This window comes from Enhydra lutris, unplaced genomic scaffold (assembly GCF_002288905.1).
Source record: "Enhydra lutris kenyoni isolate GAN:26980312 unplaced genomic scaffold, ASM228890v2 scaffoldscaffold92, whole genome shotgun sequence".
NCBI lineage: Eukaryota > Metazoa > Chordata > Mammalia > Carnivora > Mustelidae > Enhydra > Enhydra lutris.
The window spans coordinates 2,935,684-2,949,562 of record NW_019154176.1 but is presented as its reverse complement, the minus strand read 5'-3'; the positions used below and the strand labels follow the sequence as shown (position 1 = coordinate 2,949,562).

Here is a 13,879-nt window from a genome sequence, read left to right as displayed (position 1 = left end):
ATAAAAATGACCGGATAGATTTTCACCGATTTGAAAGGCATGTTGGGGATGGTTTGCCCGAAAATAGAACTCCAGGGAGACCTAAAAGAGAGGTGTCAAGGAGTTAGGTCATTGTCTTCAAAGCAGCCCTATGTGACAAAGTGAGCCCTGTGTGGCTTGCCTATGGGGAGACAGATGCCCTACATGTCAAGATGCCATGGGCAGAGATAACGAACTGGTTTCAAATTCAAACTCAAAATCAAAGACTTGAGTACGTTTCCAAAGAGTCCTTCCTGTCCCCAGGTTTGAGATCTCCAGCTGAGAGCCCGGGTGGAAGACACTAGTTAGTCTGTTCTTTATTTTCATTGGAAAGTTATAGGGTTACTTATCAACAAAATGACTGTCCAGGGCAGAGATATCCAGTGGTTTCTATGTACAGGCCCATCCCTGGGGTCCACACCTCCACAGGAGCCTCACCCCAGAGGCCTCAGCTGGCTCCTTCCCAGGCCTCCAGGAACCAACCACAAAGACACAAGGAACAAAAACCCCGCCTGACCTCAGCACCTGTTTTCACCCCAAAGGGAGGTGGCGGCTGCTGATTTGGGACCCAGGCCTACTCTCAGAGTAGTGGGTGCAGAGGCCTCTCTCCTAGGAGCCTGCCCTTCATGCACCCACCCCTCCCAGGAAAGCTCTCTTGGACATTCCTGGGACAACTCTGACAGGCTCATGGGTTTCTGCTGTGGCCTTCTTTTCTTTCTAGCTGTCATCTGAACACTGAGGCATCTCAGCCTCCCATCTTGGAGGATAAGCATTTGTACTGCTGCCTTTTCTTTTGTCCCTGTTTTTGTACAAAACCAACAATACTCTCGATCAGACCATTTTTTTGCCCAAGAAACACAAGTGGCTCAACAGGTACAGTTCTGCTGGTCGATCTGCTTCCGGCAGGGTTCCATGGTGACAGCAACACCCACCCCGCTCCGGCCAGATGTCATGTGGGTCACCTCACTCCAGGTGTCTGTGTCTGGGTCGTAACACTCCACACTGTCCAGGAACGTGTGACCATCGTAGCCTCCTGCAGGGAGAGCAGAGGAGACAGTCACCCCTCTGAGGGCAGAGGAAAGAAAGAGGGAGAAGGAACTGCAAGAAGCCCTCCTACAGGGATCTGAGCCTGACCCCAAAGATGGGGTTAATCGGGCTTCTCCACCCAGGTCCCCGCCCCCAGGGCCTCACCGAGAACGTAGATCCTGCCCTGGTGCACAGTAATCCCCAGGGCGCTTCGCCGATGCTTCATGGGAGCTACAAAAGTCCACGTTTCTGTCTCGACGTCATAGCGCTCCACGCTGTTCAGCTGGTCCTGACCATCGTAGCCCCCCGCAGCATAGATACAGTTGTGCAAGACACAGACTCCTAAACCGTACCATGCAAAAAGAGTGACTCCAGGGCCTGGCGCTGGGAGCCCCAGGCACCGCCTTCTTGGGGGCGCCCTCCCCTCTCCCCTCTTCCGGGGCACCCTTCAGAAACACAGCTGGAAGAGAAGAGCTCAGACGGTTGGGATCCAGCTCTCCTGGGTGTGCCACAGGATTTAAGACTGAAACAGGAAGCCTCCCCCAGGCCTTGCCGAGTTTCACTCCCCGGGGTGGGGGGTGGGGTTCCTCCACGCTCCCTTCCCGGCAGCCCCCACCCACCTGCCCCACTTCGGATGGTGTTCATGGGTGTGATCATTCGCCACTCATCTCTCTCTGGGTAGTAACACTCGGCTGAGTTGAGGCGGTTTGTTCCATCGAAGCCCCCGACGGCATAGAGCAAACGGTTGAGGACAGCCACCCCCACCCCAATCCTTCGAGTCAGCATTGGGGCCACCAAGTGCCACTCGTCCCGCTCTGGCTCATACCTGCAAGGGCATAATAACAAGGACAATGGAGATCATAGCTGACCTGTATGGAACACTATGCCCCAACATGCCGCCTGTTCTTTATGCACTTGAACTCTTTACTCCTCGTAGCGTGTCTCTGAGGAAACAGGTTCACAGCCATCATCTGCTCAAGGTTACCTGCACGTCTGCTGGACGCTGAGGGTGGTTCTACCATACACCACCGCCAGGCCCCATGCTGTGTGTTGTTAGCTCCCCCAAAACCCTCTTAGCCTGCTGGACAGGTGGTCCTCATTATCATCTCCCACTTCCCCATCACCTTCAGATGACAAGATAGAAGCACAGAGGGATGAAATGGCACGTCCTGGGTCACCATGGAGGTGGGGCTGGGGGTCCGACCCAGGCTTCTAGGACACCTGAATCCTAATTCCAACAACTAGGCTACCCAGGATGGTTTCTGTCAAAGCGTGCTGTTGTTTAAAATTCCCATTCTCTAGCCCCGCTCTAAACCCACCAATGCCAGATCTCTAGCAGTGGGCTAGGAAGTTTGTTTTAACAAGTTCTCCAGCTGAGAACTGTATCCTGGATCATGCTTCTAGAAGAGGAGAAGGCGAAGGACTGACTGTGCAAAAGTTGAAAGTCAAAACTGCTCAGCCTCTTAACACAGGGTCACCGTGCAGTTGTGCAGGTTGTGCACTGCACAAGGGGTCACCTTCCACACAGAAGACCTCATATATCCGTTTATTACGGCATTTTGGGGGCAGATGGCAGTAAGGTGTCATGCTGTAATAAAATTAGCATTTTACAACAACTTCAAACTGATAGAACTCCTTCCAAATCTACAGGAGTTGTATGGGTTTGTGACAGCCCTGTAAGCAATTCCCAGGCCCAGACACATCATCCAACGTCACTGACCACAAATCTCCCATGGAGTTAGCTTCACCTGAGGCTTCCACTCCCTGAAGGCAGAGTGCAGAGACAGGCACCTAACAATAGGGGGAATCCCCAAATCCCAGTGGGTTAGGACCTGTTAGCAATGGGAACCTCAGAGCTCACCCCTCTGGGCTCTGCCACTCACCTCTCCACACTGTTGTGGTGGATGCAGCCATGGGAGCCACCAACGGCATAGATGTGGCCATCGATGACCCCAACCCCGATCCGATTGCGCGGTACACTCATGGGGGCACAGGGCGACCACTGGTTGGTCATGGGGTTATAGCAGTCCAGGGCATTGGAGTCGGTGTTGCCGTCAGGCGAGTTGTTCCGGCCGCCCACAGCATACAGCAGCCCACCCACGACGCAGCCGGCCAGGCCGCTACGAGGCACCTGCAGGTCTGCCAGTCGGAGCCAGGTGCTGTCACTGGGGTTGTAGGCCTCCAGGTAGCTGAGTGACTGGCGGAAGTAGCCACCAGCGGTGTAGATGAGCCGGCCGACTTTGGGCGCCCGACAGGGCATCACCTGCGTGGGCTTATGCAAGGTGAGCTCCTGGAAGATCTTGACCAGGTAGTCCTTGCAGCGGGAGTCCGATTGCAAGATCTCACACTTCTGCAGCTGCATCTGCAGGAAGTGGGGTGTGAGCGAGTGGCAGCGCACAGCACGGAGCAGTGCCTGCACGTAGAAGCGCCGCTGCTCGCAGTCATACTTGACCCAGTTGATGCAGGCGTGGAAGACCTCGGACTCGCAGCGCACGTTCAGATCGTCTCGGCTGATGAGTGTCACCAGCTGGCAATGGGACAGGTTGAAGAACTCCTCTTGCTTGGCCACCTGCGGAGGGCATTACTGTGACGGGCTGACTCCCCTTGACGGCAGTATGATTGCGGACAAGTCACTCAACCTGCCTCTCACAATCTCAGTTTCCTATTTGTAAAACGGGGATTCAAATAGTGTGAACCTCATAGCTTGTGAAGATTAGAGTTAATACTCCACGCCAGGCATATACTACCTAAGTACTCAGGCAAATGTGCAAAGACACAATGTACTTTGTACCTTTTTGTATCATTTTGTGCTTGAACTACAAGATTGTTACCTTTTCTTTTTTTTTAATTTTTAAAAGATTTTATTTATTTATTTGACAGACAGAGATCACAAATAGGCAGAGAGGCAGGCAGGAGTGGGGGAGAAGCAGGCCCCCTGCTGAGGAGAAAGCCCGCTGGATCCCAGGACCCTGAGATCATGACCCCAGCCGAAGGCAGAGGCTTAACCCACTGAGCCACCCAGGTGCCCCAATTGTTACTTTTTAAACAAAATTACTTTTTCAAAAGGGCAGATTGACTAAAAAGGAAAAAATAATAGCCACAGAATATTCTAGAAAAAGTGTAGGCTCTAAAGAAAGAAGGCTGAGCTGCAACTTGGCCCCCTCTTTCTAACTAGGTGATCTTGGGCAATGCTCTGTGCCTTGGTTTTCCTCCTCTATTAGCTACCTCACAGCTGGGCTACTCCTAGGGCATACAGGGCCCCAGGCAAATATTTCTTGTCAGGCACCAGTCTATATAAATAATTTCAGCCACCCCTCATCAGCAGGTCACCAACACTCTGGTACCCCAAGCCCACGCAATCCCTTTAAAGAAACACCGCATAGGCCTGCGGAAAAGCCCAGCTCACAGACCACCTTTCTGGAAGCCAGAGGCCCTAGGACTACTGCCAGCCTCCTCAGGGCATCTGGTCAACCCCACACGTGGGGTAGAGGGAAGGAGAACATCAGCCCTTAAGGAGAGAAACAGAAACCAGGACAGTATCTACCTCAGCTGATCCCAGCCACTGGAGGAGGACTGAAAATTTCCAGGAGGGCCCTCTAGGACTTTGAAAATTTCCAGGAGGGCCCTCTAAAGCATGGGACTCCCTAAGGCACAGGGCCTGGGGTACAGCTTTGTTGGGCCACAGCTAAGTGTGGTGCTTCCTCATAGGATAGTGGGGAAAATCCAATGATTTAAAGAATGGAAATCACTTAGAACAGGGGTAGGCCCACAGCAAGTGCTCAACAAACACTTATTATTATCGTCATCCCCAAGGGCACAACCTCTAGTGCCCGCCACCCACGAATCTGGGCTCATCATTGCGATTTTACAAGGAATCGCTTATTTTCTGCTCACAACTTCCTCCACTTAAAAACGAAAATGAAACCAACAACAGTGTAAGGACAACACTGTGTGGACCAGAGGAAACATGTCTAAGGGTCACATGTGAGGTAGGCAGCATGTCATGGGTGTTCAGTATCTGCAAACCGTCTGAAACACCGGGCCGTCTTTAGCGCACCCCAGTGTTGAGCAGTTGTCAGCATTCACTGCACCCTGTCCCTACTCTTGGCCCCAGAGAAGTCGGGGAGCCCAGAGACAGACCCAGAAAGTTCTCACTTTCCTCAGCTGTTTCCCAGAGTCACCCCTGATATATAGACTAGGACCTCAGAACCCAATTTTTCTCCAGCAACCTGACCTGACTCTTCACATCTCAAAGGAAGGCAGGGATGTCCGTCCATCTGTCCCTGGTCCTTCTGATGCCACCCCCAAGCCCAGGCCCCAAGTCTCCTCCAGCGACTCACCTCTCCGAAGTGCATATAGATGTACTCGCGGGCGCGCTGGTGCAGCTCGGCACAGCCGATCTGTTCAGCGAAGTTGGCAATGCCAATGGCGTTGCTGGGGTCCAGCTGCTGCACGAGGAAGTCGCTGCAGGCGCGGACAACGCTGTCGATCTGGTACATGACGGCACCGTTCATCACGTGGAGCACACACTTCTCACCCATGGAGATGGAGGCCGTGTAGGCAAACTCAATGAGGCGCTCCATGACCTTGGGGTGGATGCCCTCAATGGACACCACCTCCATGCCCTGCTCCCGTAGCCCATTGGTGAACATGGCCTTGAAGACGGGGCTAGATGAGGCCAGCACCACCTTGTGAGCCATGAACTGGGCGGCTGGCGCGTCCTCGTATTTCACCTGCAGTGTGACATCACACAGCTGCTGGCTGAGCCGCAGCTCGTTCATAATGCCGAAGGCCTGCTTGGTGTGGTCCTCCAGCGTGTAGCTGAAGGTGCGGTTGCCGTGCTGGGAGGGCGTCACCTCGGCTTTGCACTCGGTGGAGGCGTACATCACCGTGTCCCCTGCCCCCTCAGGGCGCTGTGACCTCAGGGGAAGGAATCGGGTGCGGGCCCCAGCCCCGCTAGGCCTGGGTTCCGGCTGCATGGGGTTCCAGGTGACAAGGGACAACACCACCACTGGCACTCAGAGGCCTGGAGGAGGGAGAGCACAGGGCTGGGGGCAGGGCCTGGGGGTCAGGCCTCCTTTTTTTAAAGATAAAGCGACTCCTAGACCAGTTTTCCTTCCCAAGCCCAGATGAAGCAATGTCCATTTGTGCTCACTAACTACCACATGGCCTCAGAGCCCAAGAGTCCATCCTAAAACACAGGTCGGACGATGTCTGCCCCCCACCCCCCCGGCTCAGAATCCTCCCCACAACTCCCTGTGGCATGAAGAGTAAAACGAAACTCTTGCAGTGTCCTACCCTATATACAGTCAGCCTCTGTCCGCCTCTTTCCTTTGCTCACTCTGTTCCAGCTACCAGCTCTATCCCTTCCCAATAGAGCATATCTAGCTCATTCACAGTATCTACTGTGTGCCAGGCACTGTTCTAGGCACTGGAGACATAGCAGAGGAGAGAGGCAGACATAAACTGTGCCGCCCTGGAGATGTCACTTGGGGAGGGATGGGCCATAAGTAAAATAAGCGAGACTTGAGGAGAAGTTGGGGTTGTGAAGAAAAGGACAACAGCATTGTGACAGGGTGCCTTGGGGCAGTTAGTTTAAATCGGGTAGTCCAGGGCTGTGTTAGAGCTGAGACAAGTAGGATGTACATGTGAAAGGGGTTTTCCAGACAGAGGGAATGGCAAGTTCAAAGGCTCAGAGGCAGAATGAGAGAGTCTATCTGGAGAGTCAGAGAGAAGTGTAATGAGAGATACACAGGTTTCCATGAAACCTGTGCAGTCTGGAGGGCCAGGGCAGGAGCTGTGTTTTGAAACATCCGCTTCGAGAAGACCGGGATTTGCAAGAGGCCCCCCAGGTTCTCCACTGATCTTTCTTGGACTCACAGCAGAGTCATCTCCTCCGTATTTCATTTCCACCACAGCACTTGTAAGAAACCGTAATGACCTCCACTGCTTGCTTGTTGAGGGATGGCCCATGCCTCTGGCCCTCAGCCGCAGGGCTTCTGAAGGCAGGGAGCCCTGTGTAGGTCAAGGCTGTGCCCACCCTCCCATGTGCCTCCCCCACGTCCTGCCTGGGGCCTGGCACTGCCCAGGGGTCAGTAAGCGAGCGACTGGCTGGCTGCCCACTTCACTGTGCCTGCCACAGCACCCTCCTCCACCGGGCCCAGGACACCGCTTGGCCGCCTCTCCCCGGCCGAGGCCCCTGTCCTGCCTCTTGGTCTCTGCCCAGTCGGTCAACGGTGCCCCTAGGACACTGGGCACTTATCCCCCACGAAGCGATCAGTGGGAGACTGCGCATGTCCTGCCAGAGCCGCCACCAAGGCCTGGAGAAGGGAGGAAGTGACCCCTGCCGTGCGGCCTTTTCACTGCCAACCCCAAGGCGCAGACCAACTCCCCAGCGCGCCGGACTCCCGGGCCCTCGGTCCGAGGGGCACTCCCTGGGCCTCTCGCCCGGCGTGCGTAGCTCCCGGGCCACCCCTCGGGTCGCGCCGTCCAACAAAAGCCAAGGACTCGAGCCGCGCCCTTCTGGCCCTCCGCGAGGCCGCGGGAACCCCATGGCCTCCGGACCCGCGGCGCCCCGTTCCCCGACCCCCGGGGCACTCCCGGCCCGCCGTTCGCACAGCCCGGGCGCAGGCCGCCTCACTCACCCCGCCATGGCCGCGCGCGAGCTCCGCCTCCGTCGCCCAGGCCCGGGCGCCTCCATCGCTGCGCCGGGGGGAGGCGTGGAGCGCGCGCAGGTCACCATGACTAAGCAGAGCCGGGCGCCGGCCGTGTCAGAATAAAAGTCCCCGCGGCCCCCGGCCTCCCGCGGCTGGGAGGGCAGAAGGGCCGCACCCCCCGCCCCCGCCGCCAGTCACCAAGCTGCGCTGCCCCCGCGCGGCGACCGCTCCGGCTGTCATTGCGGCGCGGCGCACCCAGCCGCGTGGTCCGAGCCGCCGGGAATCAGACCCTCGGGTTCGAGGCCCGGTGAGCCCCTGCCTGCACTGGAGATCGGTGGACAGCCCTAGCGGCCGGCGAGCTCACCTCGGCCGCCGCGTAGCCTTCTAGCTCTTGCCGCGGGGTGGGGATGCCCGGGGCACCAAGGCGGCTCCGGGCACAGTGGTGCCACCCGCGCGCAGAGCTTCCGGGAAACCCGAGGGTCCGCGTCCCGGCCGGGAGCGGCTCCCGCTTAACTTTCGCTATGGCGCGTCAGCCGTCGGGGAACCTTGGCCCTGGGGCGGCGAAGCCTGCGGGGTCTTGGACGTCGTGGGGGGGGGGGCGGCCTCCGATCGGCCGGGAAGGAGGCGGGGAGAGGGCGGAGAGGCGCGGTGGGGAAGGAGCCGCGATTCCCCGCCCTTCCCGCAGGTGCCCAGCACCCCTGGGCAAAGAGTGGGCGAGGGCGCAAGGCCGCGGGTTGGGGTGGGGGGGGGGGCGGTCCGGTCTGTCCCCACTTCGCACTGTCCCTTCCACCCGCTAGATTTCGTCATCTCAGCGCATGACTCCTCTCTCCGACCCACTTTCCTCCCCACTCCCCCGCCTTTTAAAAAATATTTTATTTATCTCTGTCAGAGAGAGCAGAAGCAGGGGGAGCGGCCGGCAGAGGGAGAAGCAGGCTCCCCGTTGAGCAAGGATCCCAATGCCAGACTCCACCCCAGGACCCTGAGATCATGACCTGAGCCCAACGCAGACGCTTAACCGACTCAGCCACCCTGGCGTTCCCACTCTTCTCCCTTTAACCCCACACAGTTCAGGCCTCACGGTCCAAAGGTCGCAGGATACCTGCTTGGCTTTTCCTTGTCTTAATTTTTTAGTTCTCTCCAATCTAGAGGCGCATGAACCTCGCCTACGGGGGTCTGAAGCCCGGCTCTCCCATTCTCTAGCCCTGTAGGGAAAGGACTCTAACTCGACCTGTCTATGCTTCAGTTTTCTCCCTGTAAAGTGGTAATAATACTAGCACCTACCGGCTAGGGGATCCGGAGGACATAGGAACAATTGTTATTTTTCAGTGCAAGAGATACTATTGATTTGCCATTTATACTGACTTTATAAAGTTAATTTTTAAATGTACTTATTTTTAAAAGAGCTCATCTAGGGGCGCCACTGGGTGGCTCAGTGCGTTAAAGCCTCTTCCTTCCGCTCAGGTCATGATCCCAGAGTCCTGGGATAGAGCCCCGCATCGCATCCGACTCTCTCTGCTCAGCAGGGAGCCTGCTTCCTTTTCCTCTCTCTCTGCTTGCCTCTCTGCCTATTTGTGATCTCTGTCTGTCAAATAAATAAATAAATAAAATCTTTTTAAAAAATAGAAAAATAAATAAACAAAAGAGCCCATCTACGCCAAACTATGGAAGCAGCCTAAGTGTCCGTCTACAGATGAATGGGTAAAGATTTGGCATATACTTATATTATTCAACCATAAAAACGAATAAAATCTTGCCATTTGCAACAACATGGATGGAGCTGGGGGTATAATGCCAAGCAAAATAAGCCAGTCAGAGAAAGATGAATACCATATGATTTCAATCATGAGTGGAACTTAAGAAACAAAGGCTGGGCCTCCTGGGCGCCTCAGTTGATTTCAGTTTAGGTCAAGATCTCAGGGTTGTCAGATGAGCCCCAGAATAGGCTCCATGCTGGAGGAGGAGCCTGCTTAAGGTTCTTTCTCCCTTGGGGCGCCTGGGTGTCTCAGTGGGTTAAGCCTCTGGCTTTGGCTCAGGTCAAGATCTCAGGGTTCTGGGATTGAGCCCCACATCGGACTCTCTGCTCAGCGGGGATCCTGCTCCCCGCCCCCCGCCTGCCTCTCTGCCTACTTGTGATCTCTGTCGGTCAAATAAATAAATAAAATATTTGAGAGAATGGGGGGAAGAAAAAATTCTTCCTCCCTCTCCCTCTGCCCCTCCCTCCTCCCTATCTTAAAAAAAATAAGAAGAAAAAAAAGAGAAAGACAATCCGCAAACAGACTCTTAACTATAGAGAACAAAGTGCTGGTTACCAAAGAGGAAGTGGGTGGGGGATGAGTGGAATAGGTGAAAGGGGTTAATTAAGAGTACATTTACCATGATGAGCACTGAGTAATGTATAGAATTATTGAATCTCTATATTGAACACCTGAAACTAATACAACATTGTATGGTAACTACAATGGAATCAAAATAATTAAAAAAAATTTTTTTAGAGCATGAGTGGGGGAAGGGTCAAAGGGAGAGAAAGTTTTCTTTTTTTTTTAGATTTTATTTATTTACTTGACAGAGAAACATCAAGAGAGGGAACACAAGCAGGGGATGCAAGAGAGGGAGAAGCAGGCTCCCCACTGAGCAGGGAGCCTGATGCCAGGCTCAATCCGAGGACACTGGGATCATGACCTGAGCGGAAGCAGACACTCAATGACTGAGCCACCCCGAGAGGATCTTAAGCAGGCTCCACGATCACGGAGAAGGCCAATGTGGGGCTCCATCTCACGGCCCTGAGATCATGACCTGAGCTGAAATCAAGAGTCCGAGGCTTTACCAATTGAGCCACCCAGGAGCCCCTAATTTTTTTTTTTTAGATTTATTTATTTATTTATTTGACAGCGGAATCACAAGTGGGCAGAGAGGCAGGCAGAGAGAGACGGGGAAGCGGGCTCCCCATGGAGCAGAGAGCCCCGGTGGGCCTCCATCCCAGGCCCCAGAGACCATGCAGAGGCCCAACCCACTGAGTAACCCAGGCGCCCCCTAATTTTTTTTTAAAGAAAGACTATATATCTTTGAAGAGACATAATCAAGGATACAACACTTACAGTTTTCTAATGAAATGGCTTCACAAAAATCTTAAAAAACAAGTATCTCATAGGAATAATTCTTGCCATATGTGATATACATTCATTCCTGAAAAGCTAGATGATAAACTGACCCAAATTTCAACTGCACTTGGGAAATCTGTTTCCTAAAGATGCTCTATATTAAATCTTCTTTAAAAGAAAAAAAAGGAGTCCATCTAAATGAAAACTAGGCGAATAATCGAAGGAAATGCCAGGCTAAAAAGCTGTTGGTCTAAGAAAAGATTCTGCCAGCCTTAGGAGTGCATTTTAAAAATTCAACATCTCTACTCAGTCTAGGATTAAATCCAAGCCAGAGGGTGGAAGGGGGTGCTATTGAGTGAAGCTGCAGTTCCAGGCTTCTCCAGCAGGGGCGCCATAGCACAGTCAGCGAATACACAGAGCGGCCCCCAGCTCTAAGGCAACCAGCACCTTCCCAGAATGTGTTTGAAGCACTTTCATACCTCAAAATCAAACATACAGACCCTGTGACCCAGCGATGCCACTTGCAGAGATTTATCCAAGGTACACTTGCACACGTGCAAGAGGATGTACCGCAGTACTGTGTATAAAGGCAAAGGCTCGGACTCAACCCCCACGTCCCTCCATAGGATCCTGATGTGATATGTTGTGGGCACAACCCCGCTGTGAAATATTATGCAGCCAGTGAAAGGGATTAAGACATTTGCCTTATGGATGTTATCTCGATTAAAAAAAAAATTGGGGGGCGCCTGGGTGCCTCAGTGGGTTAAGCCTCTTCCTTCAGCTCAGGTCATGATCTCACAGTCCTGGGACTGAGCCCTGTGTCAGGCTCTCTGCTCAGCAGGGAGCCTGCTTCCCTCTCTGTCTCTGCCTTCCTCTCTGCCTACTTGTGATCTCTCTCTCTGTTTGCAAATAAATAAATAAAATCTTTTACAAATTTAAAAAATTTTAAAAAGTAAAAAAAAAATTTTAGTGCTATGGATCAAATTGTCAACCCCCATGCTCCCCCACAAGAAATATATGTTGAATCCCTAACCCCCAACAGGATGGTATTTGGAGATGGGTCTTTGGGGAGGATGAGGCCATTCATGGTGGGGCCCCATGATGGGATTTGAGCCCTTATAAGAAGAGACATCAGAGAGCTTCTTGATTTCTCTATGCCAAGAGAGGACACAGCAGGAAGGTAGCCATGTGCAAGCCAGGAAGAGAGTCCTCACTCTCACTAGATAAGGTTGGTGTGCTCGTCTTGGACTTCAAACCCCAGAACCGTGAGAAGTAAGTCTCTGCTGTTTCAACTGCTCAGGTAATGGTGTCTGTTACGACAGCCTGAGCCAACTAAGAGGGTAAGATGGTACAAAATCTGTGGGTGTGCAACAGTTTCCAAGATATACTACTAAGTAAAAAAGCAAGATGCAAAGCAGTGCTAAAATTGTATATAAAAAAAGAAAGAAGTGTTTACCTGTCAGCTCGTTTATCCACAGAATAGCTCTGGAAATTTCCAAGGATTCCCCACAGCGATCACATCCTACAAGGGGAACTGGTGCTTTTTGAATTGTGTAAAATGTGAACAAGAGACTAAATCCCTTTACTATCATCCTATCAAACAACCAAACAATGGAGTGAGCTTCAGGTTCCCTTAGACGATAAAGGAGCCTGGGGTCAGGGGCACCAGGCCCAGTGGGAAATTAGGTCTAGTCCTGGGAGCGTCCCAGTTTCAGTGTGTTTGTGTTCCAGGAAATAGGTTGGTTTCCCGTGCATGTGGCCCGCAGGGACTACCTGAGCGTGGCCAGTGGACACTCGGGCCCCCAGGGTGAGTCCGTGGCCCCCAAAACACACTGGGGTCTTTGCGGCTGCCTGCAGTTACTCGGGTCTCCCGGCAAGTGGCACGCGGTACTTTGAGCCCAAAGCCCCCTGCCCCTCCCCCGGGCCGCAATGCGGCACTGGGGTCAGGAATGCGTCTAGGGACAGCTGGTACCCAGAGCCAGCATGCCTGGAGCCTTTTATGGGCACAAACAGGCCCCTGGTATCGCCCCCAGACAAGAATGCAGACCACTCAGGGAGGGAGTGTCTGCCCTTGCCATGCCCCTCTGAAGAAGCCAGACACTAGTCTAGGCCTGCGCCCCTTAGGGCCTGGGAGTCTGGCGGTCTGGGCTAATATACTGGCTTCCACACTGGGCCAGGTACTCACTGCTCATCTGTCAAATCCGGGTGAGGAAAGCTACCTTGCAAAGTTGCAGTAAGGGCGAGGAAAAGGTATGTCCTGGGCCTACCACTGTGGGGATGACTGGCCCTGCACAGTAAGCTGTAATTGTTCTTATTATTTTATTAGGTTTTTAATTTTTTTATGATATGACACCACACTCAAAGAAATCTTGTTTCAGATAGGAACTGGCTGTCTTCCACAGTCAAATTTTAGTTTAGGGTGCCTTGTCTTTAACATTCCCTCCTCTAAACAGGATTCTTTTCTTTCTCTCATGCCTACACTCAATTCCTCAGTAATTCTGTCCACATAGCCTGAGCCCCTATCGTTGCTCCTCTGGGCCAGTGCAGGCACTTTCACCTTGTTCTAGCTTCGACCTTCCCCCTTACAGAGATCTGTGAACATCTCAAGCAAATCAAGTCCAAAGTCTGCCTCCCACTTCACTCAGAGTAAAAGCAAAGTCCTCCACGGAGCCCACAAGGCTCTGCCCGCTCTGCCCCATTATATTCCTGCCTTTGTTTCCTCCCACCACCCCCCTCCGTTGTTGCTCCAGCTACGAGGAGATCTTTGCTTTTCTGAGAAGGCACAGGCATGTTCTGGCCTCAGGACCTTTGCACTGCTGTTCCCTCACCCTGCAACGCTCTTCTTTCAAGTGTTCCCAGGGCAATGACAGCTCAGCTTACAGTATATGTCACACTTCTGCAGCGGAGCATCCCCTGACCACTATGGATGGCATCACTGTATTGTAGATGCAATTACCTCCATGATTTCTTCACTCTGTTATTGCCTGCGTTCCCCATCAGGATGTGAATGCCACGAGGGCCGCGGATTTTTGTCTGTTTCACTTACTGCTCTGAGGTTTAACATAAATAAAACACGTTTCC

The 13,879-nt window shown here is 53.2% G+C and overlaps 1 protein-coding gene across 1 annotated transcript; it reads right to left on the bottom strand.

The window, feature by feature from the left end:
* Positions 1–310: 310 nt before the first annotated feature.
* On the bottom strand, positions 311–7,792 carry LOC111162515 (kelch like ECH associated protein 1). Its single transcript, XM_022526982.1, has 6 exons — positions 7,689–7,792; positions 5,385–6,070; positions 2,928–3,613; positions 1,665–1,870; positions 1,210–1,386; positions 311–1,051 (listed from the first exon to the last, which is right to left on the bottom strand). Exons 2-6 carry the CDS (start codon positions 6,021–6,023, stop codon positions 885–887), a joined length of 1,875 nt encoding a protein of 624 aa, XP_022382690.1. The 5' UTR covers positions 6,024–6,070; positions 7,689–7,792; the 3' UTR covers positions 311–884.
* Positions 7,793–13,879: the final 6,087 nt, after the last annotated feature.